Here is an 18,496-nt window from a genome sequence, read left to right as displayed (position 1 = left end):
GAGGATGCGGTGGCCGGGAGCGGCCACCGCACTCCAGTCTGGGCGACAGAGGGAGACTCCAACTCAAAAAAAAAAATTTAACAAAAGAAATGCAGACTCTCAGGCCATCACCGGTCAGCTGGTTCTGAATCCTCATTTAACAAGGTCCAGGTGATTTACATGCACAGTAGAGTTTGAGGAACATGTTTAAGTCCCTCATGGGGGAGGCAGGGGAAGACAGCAGGAAACAGACTTATTAGACTCTTCCTGTTGCCAGTCCAGAAAAGTTGGTTGCTATCTAAACAGGCCTTGGGGTGAACGGGAGGAGGCAGTGAGCTGCCAACAGCTATTTCTGTGTTCCAGGGTTTTTAAAAAACAGCCAGAAAAGTTAACATTTTATTTTTCTATAGTGGTCCATTGGCCACTGTGACGAGCTATTATTTTTCATCTTTTCGTGTTCCACAAAATTGGAGATTTTTGCCTAAACACTGTTCTGAATGACTTTACTTTGTAAATATGTTTTTCCTCTTAGTGATGCCTTTTTCAGCACTTTGCTTCATTAGATCTTTAAAAGCTGGATCAGAAATCCTATTTGCAGCTCTGTTTCAAAAATAGCTTTTCTTTGATCAGAATATTGTCATTTAGCCTTGTTTCCTTACAGTTGGAATGTTAAAGAGATTCACCAGGCTGCTGACTATCTCAAAGTGGAAGAGGTGGTCACTAAATGTAAAATAAAGATGGAAGATTTTGCTTTTATTGCTAACCCCTCTTCTACAGAGATATCTAGTATTACTGGAAACATTGAATTGAATCAACAGACTTGTCTTCTTACTCTCCGAGATTATAATAGTCGGGAGAAATCAGAAGTATCTACAGATTTTGTTCAGGCAAATCCCAAACAAGGGACTCTAGCAAGGAAGTCTCAAACTAAAAAGAAGAGGAAGCCTTTCAATTCCCAGAAAACTGGGCAGAATAAAACAGTGCAATATCCCAGTGACATTTTAGAGAACGCATCTGTCGAATTATTCCTGGATGCGAGCAAGTTGTCTACACCTGTAACAGAACAAGGTGTCCAAAGAAATGACCATTCAGAACTCGAGTTGACCTCGGTTGTGGAAAACACTTTTCCGGAGCAAGATATCGTACAAACCGTTACAGTGAAACGGAAGCGTGGAAAATCACAGCCAAACTGTGCTCTGAAGGAACACTCTATGTCGAACATAGCCAGTGTCAAGAGTCCGTATGAGCTGGAGAACTCTGGGGAAGAGATGGATCAGAGGTATCCCAAGGCCAAGCCAATGTGCAACACGTGTGGGAAAGTGTTTTCAGAAGCCAGCAGCCTGAGAAGGCACATGAGAATACACAAGGGAGTCAAACCTTACGTCTGTCACTTGTGTGGAAAGGCATTTACCCAGTGCAACCAGCTGAAAACACATGTAAGAACTCATACAGGTAAGCCTGGTGTGTGGGAGACGCTATTTTTACCTTATGAATAAAATAATGCTTTTTGTAGAGAACATATTAGCACACATTATTTGTGACCAAAATTGGTATATTCTCTTCATAAAGTATTTAGCAATGTTAGACTGTTAGAAAATTTATTCATAATTGTAACCAAATATTTAATGGCTACTTATAACTGATATTTTAAGTCCTAATGCATCAAGTCCTTTTACCATTTTCCCTCAAAATAAGCATCAGCTTGATTCTAGTTTGCCAAGTATTTAATGGAGACAAAGATGTCAGAACTGATAAAGAGAAAATGTAATTACAACTCAGGCCAGTTTTCAAATATTGCCAAAACACATGACACGCTCCCTGGCTTTTATTGGCTTCTGAACGTGTTTATTAGAATCACGCATCATTCTTTCCTCGGCTTCTGCATTCACTCTATTTCGCAGGTCTGGTGGCAAAGTATGAACACCCGCCGGCACACCTAGGGTTTCCCTTTTTAAGATACAGTCTATATTCCTCACTGATCATCTTTCACTGTGATCAACTGAGAAACACTAATGTGTTTAATTCCACTGGTGTTTTTGGTAGCCTGGAAAGAGATCCTGTGTGCTTTTCAGTCTTCTAGCAGTTAACATTTTCTGTATGCCGGAACTAGTACTGTTGATGATCTCTTGGAAAGCTTATATGATATGAGCAAATAGAACAATATTTTCTTCTAGATGTAAATCTTATTGACTTGTTCCTTTAGGTGAGAAGCCATACAAATGTGAATTGTGTGAGAAAGGATTTGCTCAGAAATGCCAGCTAGTCTTCCATAGTCGCATGCATCACGGTGAGGAAAAACCCTATAAATGTGATGTGTGCAATTTACAGTTTGCAACTTCTAGCAATCTGAAGATTCATGCAAGGTAAAAATCCAGAAAACCGAGTTGTTTGATCTTTCAGTCTGTCAATCACCATGATCGTATAAATAGGCTACTGTACTACAGGCCGGACAGCAGAGTTCTGATTGTGGTTCCACCATGTGGTTGGCTCCAGGGAGCCACAGGGAAGCCATGGCGGCTGGAGGGGAATTCGCAAGCGAAGAAAACTCCTGGGAAATAGGATCAGGCTTGTCTAGAAGTAGGGGCAGCATAGTCCCAGACACATTTAAGAGGATCACCCTGACTGCTGTCATACAGAAAGACTGTAGGGTGGCAAGAGTGGAAGCAGGGTGAGCAGTTAGGAATCTATAGGAAAAAACCCTGTGAGAGTGGTGATGGGTCGGGCCAAGGCACTGCAGTGAAGGAGAATCGTTAGATTCTGGATATATTTTAAGGTGCCACTAACAGAATCTGCATACAGAGTGTGTGTGAGATCTGAAAGAAAAAAGAGTCAAAGATAATTCTGTGGTTTTAGGCCTGAGCACCTGAAATGATGGAGTTGCCATTAACTGAGCTGGAGAAGGTGGGTGGGTTGAGAAGTTCGGGTAGGAGTGCAGGAATCTAGCAGACAGTGCTGAGTTGTTAAATTTAAGACTGACCGTTACACTGCTGAATAGAGCTGGGCAGTAAGGCATTGGTTATCTAAGTCTGGAGTTCAAGGGACTGATTTGTGCTAGAATTGTAAGTTTGGCAGTCGTCAGCATATGAACGATTTTAAAGCTATAGCACTGGATAAGGTCACCAAGAGAGTGTGAACAGAAGAGATCAAAAGACTGAGTCTTGAGACACTGCAACTCGACGAACTCTGGGAAAGGGACAAAACCAGCAGAGGTGCTTAGGGAGGAAAGCGGGCTGCCCTGGGGTCCAAGAGAGGAAGTTATCCCGGGTAGGAGTGGCCAGCTGTGTGAAATTCTGTGACAGGGAGATGAAGACAGTGAGGTTTGGGTACAGGAGCAGGGAAAAGGAGGAGAAAGTGAGGTCGAGGTCTTCTCGTATGGGGGACATGGCGTGTGTGTATGTTGTGATCCAGCAGGGTGAGAAGAAAGGATGGTGTAGGATGGGAAAATTGCAGGAGTGACATGACCCAAGCAGATACATGAGAGTTGCTGAGTCCAGATGAGCTGCCGCCCTCATGTCCTAAACACTTTTCCCAGTGAAAAAGGGAGCTGGAATGTAGTCGAGAGAGGGGTGCGGAGGTGCTGGTAGCTTGAGGAAAGAGTTTTGACGAGTGCAGGATTGAGGCCCACTAACAACCACATAGAGACCATGGCAAGACTTTTTTTAACTGATCTTAAGAACTAATGTTTAGATAATAACAAAAACACCTATTTTTGGCAGTGTTTACATTGAGTCAGCTGTTTTTAAATATATAGTCTTGGCCTATTAAAATGACATGAAATAAAGTGCTGCATGAAAAATTACATTAAAAATGCGTGCTCTATAGATTGACCTTCAGATGTTTTTTTTTTTTTAACCTACCTAACTTTATTTACTGACTAACAGAAAGCATAGTGGAGAGAAGCCATATGTCTGTGACAGGTGTGGACAGAGGTTTGCCCAAGCCAGCACACTGACCTATCACGTCCGCAGGCACACTGGAGAGAAGCCGTATGTGTGTGACACCTGTGGGAAGGCATTTGCTGTCTCCAGTTCCCTCATCACTCATTCTCGAAAGCACACAGGTAAGAGTTTGACAGGGAGAAACTGAATTTTATAGGAAGGAAAGTTATCAATACAAGAAAAAGGGAAATTGGCCCTTTACAGAAAGTAGATTATGAACTTTGTAGTTAGATATCTGTACTTCTCAAAGCTCTGTTTATGATTTTCTCACATATAATAGATATGAAAGCTGACTTATTTTCTAGAATAATACAAGGTGGGTAAAATTTTTTTTATCACTTATACTTTAAAATCAGTGAGATAATCTTGATAATAGCTTCTCAAAGGATCATGTCCTTTGGACAAAATTGGCGTGAAGTTAAGGGGTGGAGGGTACGTTTGGGCGAAACGTTGATTTTTTGGGAACTTCTTGGGGCCTTTCCTACACAGACATACTGAGGTTTGCAGATAAACAGATACTTGAGGTACAGAGTACATTTAGAAAAACGTAAAGTACATTTTAAATAAGAATATTCCCTGAATGCTCTTATTCTCCTCTAATAATATGGTAGATAGCGAGACTAGAAATATGGATTGATGAATTTACGTGTTCTTAATTATATAAAAATCAAACTCCTTGCCCATATCAGCTCTACTAGAAGGGACATTTACAGGACTGATGTTTTTAATATATGAAAAATATCAAATTACAAGAACAGTGTAAAAAAGTTACTGATATTTAAGTTGGATCGCTGAAAATACCTCTAAAATACAAGAGAGGTTTTAGCTTAAATAATATTTTAGAACAGCTTACTTTAGATTATTTGTAATTGATAAATATTATATTGGTATAGTACACCACTTCGCTATCTTTTATTTTCCATCTAGGTGAAAAACCATACATATGTGGTATTTGTGGGAAAAGTTTTATTTCCTCAGGAGAGCTCAACAAACACTTTCGATCCCATACAGGTCTGTGTTTAGGGAGAACGTACTATTTTTTGTTCTCTCTTAATTTCTTTTTATGTAAACCTTGACTTTTAACCATTATGGACTAAATGGTATCTAGTCATACTCTATTTATAGAAATATTTTAATGTATAGATATCAACTTCTTATCTGCTAATTTTACTTTTTTTGGTTGTTTGGCGTGTAAATTAAATTTGGTAATGAATTGTGTTGATTTTCTAAGAAATATGCCAGATAGTGAATAGTTTTTAAATGATTTTGATTAAATTGCACGGCTGTACAAGAAATGAAAAGGAATAGGTAATACCAAGATAACATCAGATTTTCTTATTAAACAATGTTTAGTATATAAGTTCTAGGAATAAGTTTTAAGATTGACATGCTTACTATAAAAAGTAGTACGTAAGTGGTATGAAGAAAATGTTGGATGTAAAATATTTTAAAACAAAGGATAATGCCACTTTGAAAGTAAACTGCTCTTTTTGTTTTTAAAAATTTCTCCTTCTAATTGCTACCTAGAATAGTATGAGTAATGCCAAAATAGAGATTTTAATTTGTTTGCAACTTTTATGGTCTCATGCTCCTTAATTTACACTGTGAAGCACAGAACGGTTATTTTTCCAAAATAATTATATTGTAGCATATTTTCCATATTTTTAAGGATTTTCTTATTTGTAAGTTACCTGAGGGCAGAAATTATAATTATACTTTCCTCCTCCAGCCATATATCTTAGCCAGGGTCTGGCATATGACTGACACTCATTAAATACCAGATAGAAATACAAGAGTGGGTTATTTTTTGTTTGCAGACAAATTTCTGTTAATCAAATTGCTCAATTTTCCCTGAGATAGGGATGCTTTGTGTGAATTAAAGGCGTGCCTCTTTGTATAGACTCTTTCATTTCAGTATATTATTACCAAGTGATTAACATGGTAACTTGAAACCAAATTTAAACAGTATAATAATTTTTGCTTTGTGTTCATAAACACTGATATTTTTGTCTTAGATAGCAGCTTTGAAAGTATTGAAGTTTTAAATTTTTTAACTTGTTTTTCAGGAGAAAGACCATTTATCTGTGAATTATGTGGAAATTCTTACACAGATATTAAAAATTTAAAGAAGCACAAAACAAAAGTCCATTCTGGTAAATATTTGTATTTTTTTTTTTAATTTGGTGTTCTCGTGTTGGTGCTATTCCTTAAAATGCTGAGTTGAAGTGTACATTTAAGCCATTTAAATTAGATGTCTATTTTAAAAACAAGATATATACATATGAGGAAACTAGCTTTCTACTTTGCAGAAAAGTTCACCCTGGATTTTTTTTTCATACTGACCTTCTAATAAAAAAATGCAGCCGGGCTCGGTGGCTCAGCCTGTAATCCTGTGCTTTGGGAGGCTGAGGTGAGTGAATTGCCTGAGCTCGCGGGTTCGAGACCCGCCTGGGCAACTTGGGAGACCTCATCTCTACAATAAATCAAAAAAACTAGCTATCTGTTTTAAAAACAAGATATATACATATGAGGAAACTAGCTTTCTACTTTGCAGAAAAGTTTACCCTGGATTTTTTTTTCATATTGACCTTCTAATAAAAAATGCAGCTGGGCTTGGTGGCTCAGCTTGTAATCCCATGCTTTGGGAGGCTGAGGTGAGTGGATTGCCTGAACCCGCGGATTCGAGACCTGCCTGGGCAACTTGGGAGACTTCATCTCTACAATAAATCAAAAAAACTAGCCGAGCGTGGTAGCGCGTGCCTGTAGTTCCAGCTACTTGGAAGGCTGAGGCGGAAGGATCGCTGGAGCCCAGCAGGTCGAGGCTGCGGGGGTCGGGGGTGGCCACTGCACTCCAGTCCAGTTTGGGTGACAGAGTGAGATGCCAACTCAAAAAAAAAACAAAAAAACCAAACAGAAAAAGTGCTTATAGTGCTCTGTCCTTTAAAACCTGACTTCTGAAAAATGTCATGAGTGAAGTAATACAGAAGCAAACTAAGAATCACCCTTCCGCGTTCTGGAGTCTGGGGAACCTGGCTGTCCTGCGGTCATGATGAAAAGGGGTGTGAGAGGACTGAGGGAAGCCGAGGGACCTACAATGCCATAATATTAAACATGGAGAGGCAGACCACACATTTTAAGTCTCTTGCTTGAAATGAGTCCTTGAAAAGTTTCACTGCGCTTGCTACCATTTTATTCTGTCATGATTATGGTAAGTCTCTTACAATAAACATAAACCTCACAAGGATTAAGTTAGAGACATCTGAAAACTGAAGTGAGATCAACTCAGTAGCCATTTGAGTTCCTTTGAAGGACACATAACTGGTCAGGCACAACAGCTCACACCTACAGTCCCAGCATTTTGAGACCTGAGGAGGGAGGGTTGCTTAAGGCCAGGAATTGAAGACCAGCCTGTATAGCAAGACCCATCTCCACAAGCACACGTAACCACGGGAAAGAGGAAGTTGGACAAGGCATAGCCTGAGGACCAAGGGGTCCTCAGAGAGCTTACAGCCTGGTATGGGAGACCAGAAATCTAAATCAGTATTTCAAGAGAAAATGTAGGGCATAATAGACACAAAAGTGCAGAAGAAAATGTGCCGTTTTTCCTGGGTGAGTTCTATCAAAGGCTTCATTTTGGGGAATTTGAAGGGTAGACACACATTCAGTGATGGAGATGAGAAAGGGCAGGTCCACTCCAGGCAGAGAACGTTGTAAAGCATCGCTGGCACAAGAAAGCGCAGGCTGTATTGGCTTGTTAAACTGAAGAGTAGTCTGGGAGGAATACAGAAAATTTTAATTTATGAAAGCAAGTATGTAGCTTTGTCTACTTAGCAGAGATGGTAAAACAAATCATGTCAGCACTTCAGAGTAACAGGAGCATGTGTAGAGCTAGTGGAAAGTTTGAAAGCAATTTAGTGTGATGCTTCCTTGAGTGGAGCAGAATTTCTCACCTCTGCAAATAAAGGAATGTGCCAAACTTCTAAACTTGACTCCAGAATAACACGAACTACTCATTAAAAACTTTCAACGAACATATAAAATATATCGTATGGGTACATCACTGTTCAGGACTTGGCGGGACTCAGAGAAGTATAACTTGACATTTACCCCTGAGGAGGAGACAGTCTAGTTTAGGGTTTGAGACGTACCTGAGCATCACGTTAAATAGCAGTAGGAGAGAGATGCCACAAGGCAGGGCGTGAGCATTGACGCGTGGGATAAAGCAAAAAAACACGGCTCACCCTTTTTACGTTCCTGAAGAGGGGTTGAGTCCATTTTTTATGACAGAGTTGGTGCTTGAACATGGCCTTGAGGCCCAGAATGAATTGGTGCAGATAATGAGGAGGGCCGTGAGAGAGGAAAGAGAAGCAGCTGAGGAAAGGTGTGGAGGTTGGGGTGGGTGGGGTATGTAGATCTGTCTGCCTCAGGGGTTTTACTTTGTTCAGAAAGACAGTGTGAAATTTCTTCCCTTTCCATTTTAGGTGCAGATAAAACTCTAGATTCCAGTGTAGAAGACCATACTTTAGGTGAACAGGATTCCATACACAGAAGTCCTTTACCAGAAACTCTGGACGTAAAGCCTTCCGATATGACTTTGCCACTCTCTCTTCCACTTGGGACCGAGGACCACCACATGCTCCTGCCTGTCACGGAGAATCAGTCTCCCACCTCGGATACACTGTTGCGGTCAGCTGTGAATGGGTATTCAGAACCACAGTTGATTTTTTTACAACAGTTATACTGACTTTGTGAGAAATATGGAATTGCTGAGACATCTTTGGTCGGAAGCATAAACATCTGTGGTAAAGTGCATATATTTGTATTAAATTCCCATTCGTCTGACTTGTGGCCACAATTCTTCATCCCTGAAGTAAAAGCCCTGATGCCCCATCATAGCTGCGATGCTTGTTTTGATTTTTGGCTCTGTGTCTGTACTGTACACACAGCCTTTTAAAGACTGAATTATACTAGGTAGCACTGTTTGGGGTAGATAAGTTTTATTTTCTTTTAAAGCTGCCTTAATTTCATTCTTATTTTGCATTTTGGAATCGCCCTTCATTTACTGAAGTAGAATCTGTCAGTTTATGTGATTCAGTCTTGACCTGTGGGATAGGAAAATTTTCTTCCCTCAGAATGTAAACAAAATTCATTATTGTATCAACCCAAGAGTGTGTGCTGTTTGTAAGCCCCACAGACCAATACATATACTATGGAAAGTAAAATGTTGTATTTCTGCCTATGAAAATGTAGGTACTAAATGAGAATTACACTATTTCTCTATTAATATATTCCACTAGAGGTAACTTTTCTAATGAAAGAAAAAAGTTTCTCTTAAAAGCTAAAAAGCTGTGTATACATTTTTGTTCATTCAGAATGATTCTGGAGAAAAGCAATGGTTAGTACTTTTGGTTTGAGTTATTTGAGACTTTTAAAAATAAATTTTAAATAGACATTTGGTATTTTTGTCTTATCAAAGACAGTTTTAGAATTTGATTCAGTTTATGTTTTATTAGATTTCTAGATTATTGGAGATTAGGAAAATATACCGAGTTTTGAAAAATTTTGATAAGCCTCTCTTACACCTATTATGCACTTTTTAAAATAAATGTTAAATTCCAAAAATAATTTTTTAGATATAAACTTAATGCATACTAGAAATCACTTGACTTCTAAGTTTGATACATTATATTGTATAAAGAGTTAAGAAATTAACTTCAATTATTAGTAAACATTTTGGGTTAGCAGAGAGCCAGTTTATTAAATATTTTATATTTGAGTTTTCTAAAAACTTTGAGTTTCTTGATTTTATAAATTAAACCACAATTTGGTTGTTGTCGTTTCACAATGAACCTTTTCCTTCCAAATGAATGTAGAAAATTCAGCAATATCCTATATTTGCTACCACTTTTCCTACAAATTAATTTATTTCGTTGCCCGGTCTTTGGACGTGAAATTATCATGTCATAAAGTAAATTCCTATAGCACTGATCAAGCCTCGTGGTGACATTATTTCTTGTTTCTGCCATGTGTTAGTTGTGGCTTATTTGTTTTCTGGTTTGAATCTACATGTGTAATAAAGTTCATTTCTTTTATTGGTATTGATTTCTTTCATTGTAACTTTCTCTATTTGGGGTCCAAGTCATAGGAACCAGTTAACAGACATAAAAAAAACACTTAATGCATGTAGACTGTAGCAATCTTCATTTTACCGAACACATAGTATTTTCATAATAAATTGCCTTCAGTGGGACTGACTTGATAGTTTGAAATACCACCTTTATATAGTACACACTTAATATCTGATTATGTAAGAAATCCAAAAATGCATGTGTGCTCAGTTAAAACACTGGGTTTAAATAAAATTTGTAGTTATTGAATGTTCAGCTAATCTATCCTGGAATAGGAATGTATTGGAATGTGAGGAAATTTTTAAAAATTAGAAGACTCAGCCTCTTTAGGAGGTTGGCTAAAATGGAGAGCTTTTGTTTAATTGGCGTCTTCATTAATCTCAGCATCTCACGAACGAGATGTCTTTTTAAAAACTGCTGCAGTGATGTCATTCTATGGGGGCAATAGTTGTCAGATTTTCTCTGATGTAATTAACATTCTGCCTTTGCGTAGATGAGCCTTCGTGTTTGTTATTTTTAGTGTCGCTTGATAGGGTTGGAGTGGCTTTGGTTGACGGGCTGTGCCTTTGTCACATTTCTGCTTCTTGAATTGTCAGGGCTTGAGTTGCCGTTGTCATCACCTCGTCCAGAATGGCATGCAGAGAAAGCTGCAAGGCCAAGTGTCCCTTCCTTGTCATTGTTCTCGTAATGCTGTGCTGTGACTGTTACCACAATTCGTGTGTATTTAGTCATGTCTGGTGTGGGTTTGACACTCGTAATGATCATTGTCGTTAAGTCTTTAACTCTATTTGTTGCTGCAGTGTTTTGGGAAAGGCCTCTTATTCATTATTTAAGTGTTACAAAGTTTCTGAAAGTCTTTAGAATGCTGAAAACCTTACTGAAACTAATTATTTTCTAAAGGAGTTTAATTTTGTTTTATATGTGTTTCAGATTATTCCCGCAGTATCGTTAGATTTTAGACTGTTTTAAAGAAAACTGTAGATTGTATTTTTTTGCTTTTTTAAAATGATATTTGTTTTTTGTTTAATTTCACAGGATGACTTTGATAGACGATTTTTTTTTTTTTTTAGTCAGAGTCTCAACTCTGTCACCCAGACTGGAGTGCAGTGGCACACTCACAGCCACCGCAGCCTCAACCTGCTGGGCTCAGACAGTCCCGCCTCAGCCTTCCAAGTACCTGGAACCACAGGCGCACACTACCGCACCCTAATTTTTTGATTTGTTGTAGAGATGAGGTCTTGCCAAGTTGCCCGGGCTGATCGCAAACCCCTGGGCTCAGGCAGTCCTCTCGCCACCTCCTCCCAAAGTGCAGGGAAGACAGCGTGAGCCACTGCTCCTGGTGATGGACAAAAGTTAGAAAACCTTTTTTCAAAGTCAAAATTTCTGTCAGTTGCACTACAGCAGCAGGTTATCTTTTCTGTTTCAATTCTGCAGTAGTCAAGCCGATGAGTAGTTGAAGTACACAGCGTACGTGTACTAATGTTTAAAAGCATCCTAGACGAATCGTTTTGACATTGAATGCATATGAGAAACATGTCTGATGAAAAGCAGTGTCCCAGCCTCCCACCCCCGCCTTAGACCTCTGAACCAGACTCTCCCCAGGGCATACATCTGCTGGAGAAGACCCTCAGGCGATCATCACGTGTACCAAACACAGAACTCCTATCCTGAACATCTCTCGCTGTTCTGTCTCCTCGAAGCAGTGGGACAAATGAAGCTCCTGAGTATGACTTTCCATCCTATTCTTTTTTGGGGTTGGAGTCTCACTCTGTCACCCAGGCTGGAGGGCTGTGGCCGCTCCCGGCCACCGCAGCCTCGACCTGCTGGGCTCCGGCCATCCTTCCGCCTCAGCCTTCCGAGTAGCTGGAACTACAGGCGCGCGCTACCACGCCCGGCTGATTTTTTTGATTTATTGTGGAGATGAGGTCTTGCCAAGTTGCCCAGGCGGATCTCAAACCCGCGGGCTCAGGCAGTCCACTCACCTCAGCCTCCCAAGGCGCGGGACGACAGGCTGAGCCACCGAGCCCGGCTGACTTTCCATCTTTGACCCTGGGGTTTTGAGTGTCTCGAACTTGGCTGGAGATACCACCAAGTAAAAGTGTTTGAATTTCACATCTGTACTCATCTATGAGCAACATTGCGACTTAGTTATGGGAGCATTTGTTTCCTGAGAGGGTGATGAAACAGTCTGCACTCCCATCCTCTGCCGTCCCTGCCTCCATTTTTCAGAGAGGTTTGGTGGGCTGAGCTTGGCTCACCGTGGATTCTCAAGTCGAGCGCTGTACGCGGGTGCCTCTGCACCCGCGTGAAGCCAAGAAATCGCCCGTCGAGACCACCTGTGTTTGTTTAAGGAATTAGATCGTTACAGTGGAAATGTAGTGACCTCTCAGAAACAGGGTCTTGAATTTCAAGGAGAATTTACCAAAATAAACACCGAAGTCAGAGTACATAAAGCTGCAAAGGGAGATCAGATGAACGCCACCCCTAAGTTGACAGTCAAATGGGCAGGCCACGCCTCAGTATCACGAGCACGGAAGCAAGCCGGAAGGTTGCGTGTCCCCTTGGGGAAAGAAGGAGCTGCCATGCAGTCCGCGGGAGTTGAGTACACAGAGAAAGGGCCATGGCTCTCCTGCACAGGCAAGCCGGAGGAGACGGCTGCGGATGGAGCTTTGCAGCACCGGGGGCACTTCAGCGTAGAGGAGATGGGAGTCAGAGACGGCCAGCACCACACCTGTGCTGTCCCTCCGAGCAGGGCACTCCGCCCGCACTCTGCTGAAGGAGTGGGATTAGACAACCAGGTTTATAGCCCAGGTGTCCACTGGACATCTTCCCAGAGGAAACAACTCATAGGCCAGGCCAGGCCGGTCAGATTCTTTCTCAAGGACCTGAGCTATGAAATTCAGAGACAGTCAGGTCCTCACAGACCCATCCACGAAAAGGCCATTCAGAAGTGGCCCAGAGATCCACGAGGCAAGCTAGCGTCTAACAGAGGTCATGAATTCGCAGGGAAAGCTGATGACGGTGCAAAGCTAGGGAGTGAGATAGGCTTGCAGAGCCGAGAGACTGCCCGAGGCGGTGGGAGGAGGGGCTGTGATTTCTGGCTTTGTTGTCCTGCCTTTGAGGGGACACAGCCGTGCTTTATCTCCTGCCTCTGGATGCCAGGGTTCTGACTGCGTGTCCTTACACGAAAGCCCCTTTTTCTTAAGCAGGCCTGAGTTTGTTTCTGTTTCTTACAATCGGGCAGCCCCAAGTGAGACTCCGAGGCTTGGTGGTGATGCTGCTGGCTACGGACGCCGCTGGCTGTGGCTGAAGAGAGACCAGAAAGAGGTGGAGAGGGACGTTCGATGTGCTGAATGTGATTGGTGGGAGATGCATGAGACGCCTGGAGGCAGTTGGGAATGGGGCCTGGAGCCCAGGAGAGGCAAGGCTGGAGAGACAGATCTTGCAACGAATTCACAGAAAATTACAGCAGCCTGGGGAGGTGCTACAGGAGGATAAAAGGTGAGGCCCAAGTCCTGGGGGAAATGCATTTAAAGGATGAGGAGAGACAGAAAAGGAAGAAAACCAGGGTGGCACAGATTTCTCAAAGGCTAAAGCAGCTTTGTAGTGGTCACGTGGAACAGAAATGGGACACAAACCAAAGACAACCTTGGGTTGGGCAGTGGGAGCGTGATGGTCCATTGGAAGGCAGATGCAGTGTCAGTGGGAGTGGGAGATATTCAGGTGCCATCGTGAGTGAATGCTGCGGTACAAGACTTTGAAAAGGGTAGCGTGTGCAACATACACGATCACTGCCTTATCAGACAAACAGCGTACATACCACTCTTTTTTGCGTTCAAGTATGAAACATTGTAAAACGAGCAGAATGTGACCTGCAACTGGCATGAGGCAGTGTTTAAGCCGGGTCTTAAGGGCTGATCACTAAGAGGAAAATAAAAGGAAACAACACATGTGATGTGGTTGCAGATCCATGATTATCGTGCAGAGGAAACGGAGTTCTCCTACAGAACTTACATGCTTGTTCCCTTGAGCCCGTAGCCCGTGATAGGCCTGGAAAACATTAACTTTTTAGTCCTGGTCAGTTTCAAACCTAGTCTGATATAAGGGGGATATAATTTATAATATCTTAAGGTATCATCAGGTGATGTCTAATCTTTTGGGAAAGCGCTGTCTTATTTCTGCCCTTGGTTTTCTCTCTCAAATGGTGTCCAGATACATAGAGGAAGGGCACCAAGTAGACAGGGTCTGGGCATCCCGCTGCCTCGGCCGCAGTGCCAGCAGCTTACAGAGTTGTGTCTTCGGGCCTGGGTCCTTGGCTGGATGGGCTCTGCCTCAGTCTCTGGATGGGAGAACCCTCAGAGGCTTGGCCCCGCAGCCTGCAGGTCCAGCTGCAAGGCTGCACATGCAACCCCACGGCAGGCCCAGGAGAGCCTGCTCGCTCCCCTTCGGCCGTCTTCTGAATCTCCTGAGTCTCCCTTGGAAGAATGTGGGGACCTGGAGCTCCCTTCCGTGGCACCCAGGACTAGAGCGTAGCCTGGGAAAGCCGATCGTGCTGCAGAGGCTCACCTCCACGTGGCTGTGTCTTGGCCCGAAGGGCTGTCTCTCCACAACCCAGAGGGCTCCTCCACTACCCTGCATGGGATGGAATCCTTCAAAGCAGTAAGAAACAAATGGACTACCTCCTTCAACAGCATGTATGAGTCACACTACTAGGAGGCTGAGTCAAAGAAGCCAGACACAAGAAGAGTACGTACCGGGTGATCCATCTGTATAAAGTTCGGAGACAGGCAACTCCTCTGTGGTGTGGGCTTGTCCAGAAAAGGGAGTGGCAGAGTGGGGCCACTGGCGTGTTTGGAGAGGTGTGCATTTTCCTATCTATTGGCAGTGCTTGTGAAAGCGTTTCTAGCACCTATCCGAAAGGCCTAAGTGGGATGTGTGGAATAATTTTTCACCTTCTGTACTTTGAAACCCTTGAAATTCACTTGGTACCAGAAACCTTTTTACGACTTCATCACACTTTCAGTTAAGGTACCTATAATGACCTTTATTTACGTGCGATACAAGTACATGTTTGGGTTACATACGTGGCTGTATTTTCATTATAAAAAATAAATTAGTTTTGTTCCTTAGTCTTCTTCTCGAGGCTTAAAATTGTGGTCCCTATTGTAAAATTTCTTTTAAAAAAATTAGCCTACTCAATTTTTCACAATGGACGGTTATACAAAACTTAATACAGTCGTTATCGTTTACATATTTTTAAAAAGGAACTTGTTTTAATTTATAAAATAAAACATTCGATAGGTGATAAAATACTAATTTCTGTGACAGTAGGAAGACAGATGTGTGAAAATTATTTTAAAGCTGCTTTTTCACAGATGTTGCCCCACTGGAACAAGAGCGAAACCTGCATTAGACGAGGGGCTGTCCACTTCTCCAGGGGTGGGCGTCCAGTAATAATGCTTTTTGAGGCCATTGGAGACCTCTGCAAGATGCACGTGTCCGTCCACCACAAAGGGCTCCACATCTGTGTTGTCTGGCTTTAGATGACCTCCTTGAATTAAGTCTGAATATGCCTGGAATTTTGAAGAAAAGAAAAACTATCATTAAGGAAATTACTTATTCAGTTTACAGTGCTTACACAAATATACATACTCAAATTAGTTGTGCTAATTTGTAGTTTGAAGTAACATATTCTGAATAGCATTGTTAAAATTATAATATTCCAAGACATCTAAGGAATTTTTTTTGTTGGTTTTTTGTTTTGCGTTGGAGTCTCACTCCGTCGCCCAGGCTGGAGTGCAGTGTCATGCTCAAAGCCACTCCAGCATCGACCTGCTGGGCTCGGGAGATCCTTCTGCCTCAGCCTTCCAAGTATCCAAAACTACAGGTGTGCGCTACCATGCCCAGCTACTTTTTTATTTATTGTAGAGACGAGTTCTCGCCAAGTTGCCCGAGCTGGTCTCGAACCTGCGGGCTCAGGCAATCCACTCATCTCAGCCTCCCAGAGTGCTGGGGATAACAGGCTACCACCAAGCCTGGCCCCAAAACATCCAAGTTTTAATGTATTAGACATGTTTTGTCATTTTGTGACTCCTAGAGTTAATTCCCTATACTACTAATTTTGTGGACCAAAAGTTCCATGGTCACAATTTTCAAATCCTACAGATAGTCTTCAACGGGGGGTAGATGGTGAGTATGAGTGCTGTCGTATACAATTTCAAAAATCTGATGCTGGCTAGGTACCTATTCCTTAGGAAACTAAAGGGAATCCCAGATTTGGATGTACAATGACATGGAGTTCGCAATCGCCTGAAACTGATCTGCAGACTTAGGCCAAGAGGGACAATTCCATATTAGTTGCTGGCCTATTAGTCATTTCTTCACTGGAGAACTTTCTTTGTGCATCTCCGATGGATCCTTGGTATCTGTGGAAGGGTGTCACACAAATATGGTGACCTGCTGAGTCCATAGGGTGGCCATAATAGAGCAGAGGTGGAAATCTAGGCACTGAAAGGTGAAAAAATCTAGTTTGCTTTTTGCTTTAGTTTATCATTCATTGTTAGTTCCAAACTCAGCTTATTCAGCTTCCAGTGTGTAGAACTACTGAAGGATAGGGATGTTTTCCTAAAAGGCAGGGCATTTTTCTCTAGACAATGGTGTGCTTTTTATTATTCTTTTTAGTGGTAGAATTTGGGTTAGTCGTATTGCAAATTTTGAGAATTAACATCTACTTTTTTCTCTCATTCTTTCCAAATGAAAACTATTGGTTACTATGCTTTTTGTTTTGAACGTGATATCAAGTGCTCTCTGTATTTCTAAGTGCAACATACCAAATACTTTGACAGCTTTTACTATATCTCTCCAGTTCCATATTCTGGTATAATTACTAGGAAGCAGACTAGAAATTTTGTTATGTCAAATCAACAATTGTGATTTTTTTTTTTTAACTTTGGAGGAACTGGAACTGTGCGATTCAGTGATGTTTAACACTCATATGTGGTATTCGGTATCTTTTGTGATTTCAATCACAAAACTTTCTAGTAGCTGATTTTTAGGACCTACGTTAAAAATGAGCAAAACTGTAGTGTTTCACTGTACTTTGTAATCATTTCTAAGGCAGCTGTAAAGAAGATCCCAGAAAAGTTCCTCAGGGAAAGAAGAAACTTACTACACACGTAGCCTCATCAAATTTGTTTCCCCAAATGTAGAGATTAGAGAATACGGGGTTTGCTTTCATTGTCCGTGAAAGTGCGACCAGTCCTTCTCCCTCTATGTTGTTGCTGACCACTGACAACCTGGATCCAAGAGTTCACAAAGAAAGAAGGCACAAGTTAGCAACAGCACTTACACAAGCATTTAGTCTTCAGTATGTTTTAATTTAGTGGTCAAAATACCGGCCGTATAATTCCTAAAATCCAAGACACATAGTTTCCTGATTGGATGCTTCATGTACCTAGTAGAGCTACCTACATTCTGAAAATACTCTTTTGGATTATTCGTAAAAGTGCGGATGGATTCCAGACACATTTTTCTGGACAAAGTCACCCAAGTGGTATTTTCTTCTTTAGTTCATTATTTTTTAAAGTCCTCATCACAGTGAATGCTTCTGGTTTTTCTGTTAGAACTGAGGATAAGTAATACAAGCAATACAAATTTTCTCGTCAATTTTAAGAAGGAATCATTACCAGAGTCACAGTCTAGTTTGCAAAAGACATTATTTTTAAAAAACAGAAATTGAAATGTCTAGTGAAACTTCATCCTATGTCAGTTTAGAAGCTGAGTTTAAATATGTCATCATAGTCTAAAGAGTTAAGGGGCTTGAGGTTAGTACTTACAAGTTTTAAGGTTTTCTGTCATTTTGTGTCAATACAAAACCATACTAACATTTTAAGACTCCTGTTGTGTGAAGTAAGGGTTTCGCAGAGATAGTTTGCACCTGCATTTTCTATTCTGTTAAAAGAAAGATCTATGATTTCCAGGGTAGTGTTGCTTTTCAGTACATCAGCCAGATACACCATTCCATCATGAGTTATTTTATTGCTGGGAAAGGAAAAATATTTAGTTATATTTGAAATATGAAATATTATTCTTCATAGCGATAAAGTACTTGGAAGCTATTAAAGATAAACAGCGCTTTCCGTTTTAGTAAAGGTTTAGTCACTCAATTTCCAAGAAACTTGATAAAAATTCACCACAAAATACTGCTTCCATTCTGGCTTACACAATGAAGTTGCTCGTTCAAGTTATTGAGAGATAGCAGTATAAACTAAATAAATATTTAGGCTTAGGGTCAAAGGTTGATAATTGGTTGTGTTTTCTAATAACTGGAAATAGTGCCTGGCAAGGCATCCCATGTGCTGTGACTATTTTTTTTTGATCGGAGTCTCACTCTGTCACCCAGACTGGAGGGCAGTGGTCGCTCCCGGCCACCGCAGCCTCGACCTGCTGGGC

At 41.3% G+C, this 18,496-nt stretch overlaps 2 protein-coding genes across 5 annotated transcripts in view; one reads left to right on the top strand and one right to left on the bottom strand.

The window, feature by feature from the left end:
* The window catches only part of MYNN (myoneurin), a 14,612-nt gene extending 4,597 nt beyond the window's left edge, over window positions 1-10,015 (top strand). For 2 of the 4 annotated variants that reach the window (XM_008052974.1, XM_008052972.2), the window contains exons 2-7: window positions 641-1,431; window positions 2,183-2,342; window positions 3,861-4,039; window positions 4,845-4,928; window positions 5,984-6,070; window positions 8,399-10,015. In XM_008052974.1, coding sequence (XP_008051165.1) covers window positions 717-1,431; window positions 2,183-2,342; window positions 3,861-4,039; window positions 4,845-4,928; window positions 5,984-6,070; window positions 8,399-8,661 — 1,488 coding nt within the window. In that variant the 5' untranslated portion in view covers window positions 641-716 and the 3' untranslated portion in view covers window positions 8,662-10,015. The remainder of the gene's footprint in view (window positions 1-640; window positions 1,432-2,182; window positions 2,343-3,860; window positions 4,040-4,844; window positions 4,929-5,983; window positions 6,071-8,398) is intronic. The other 2 variants (XM_021709930.1, XM_008052973.2) reach the window with 2 other exon arrangements.
* Window positions 10,016-15,068: 5,053 nt separating this feature from the next.
* LRRC34 (leucine rich repeat containing 34) overlaps window positions 15,069-18,496 on the bottom strand; it is a 14,697-nt gene continuing 11,269 nt past the window's right edge. The window contains exons 8-10 of the mRNA XM_021709929.1: window positions 17,930-18,085; window positions 17,214-17,340; window positions 15,069-15,618 (exon numbers count right to left, since the gene is read on the bottom strand). Of these exons, the coding sequence (XP_021565604.1) occupies window positions 15,415-15,618; window positions 17,214-17,340; window positions 17,930-18,085 (487 nt within the window). The 3' untranslated portion in view covers window positions 15,069-15,414. The remainder of the gene's footprint in view (window positions 15,619-17,213; window positions 17,341-17,929; window positions 18,086-18,496) is intronic.

This window comes from Carlito syrichta, unplaced genomic scaffold, assembly GCF_000164805.1.
Source record: "Carlito syrichta isolate Samal-C Ts95f unplaced genomic scaffold, Tarsius_syrichta-2.0.1 Scaffold287742, whole genome shotgun sequence".
NCBI classification, from domain to species: Eukaryota; Metazoa; Chordata; class Mammalia; order Primates; family Tarsiidae; genus Carlito; species Carlito syrichta.
Note: the sequence above shows the minus strand (reverse complement) of the source record. Positions and strands in the feature narration are given on the sequence as shown.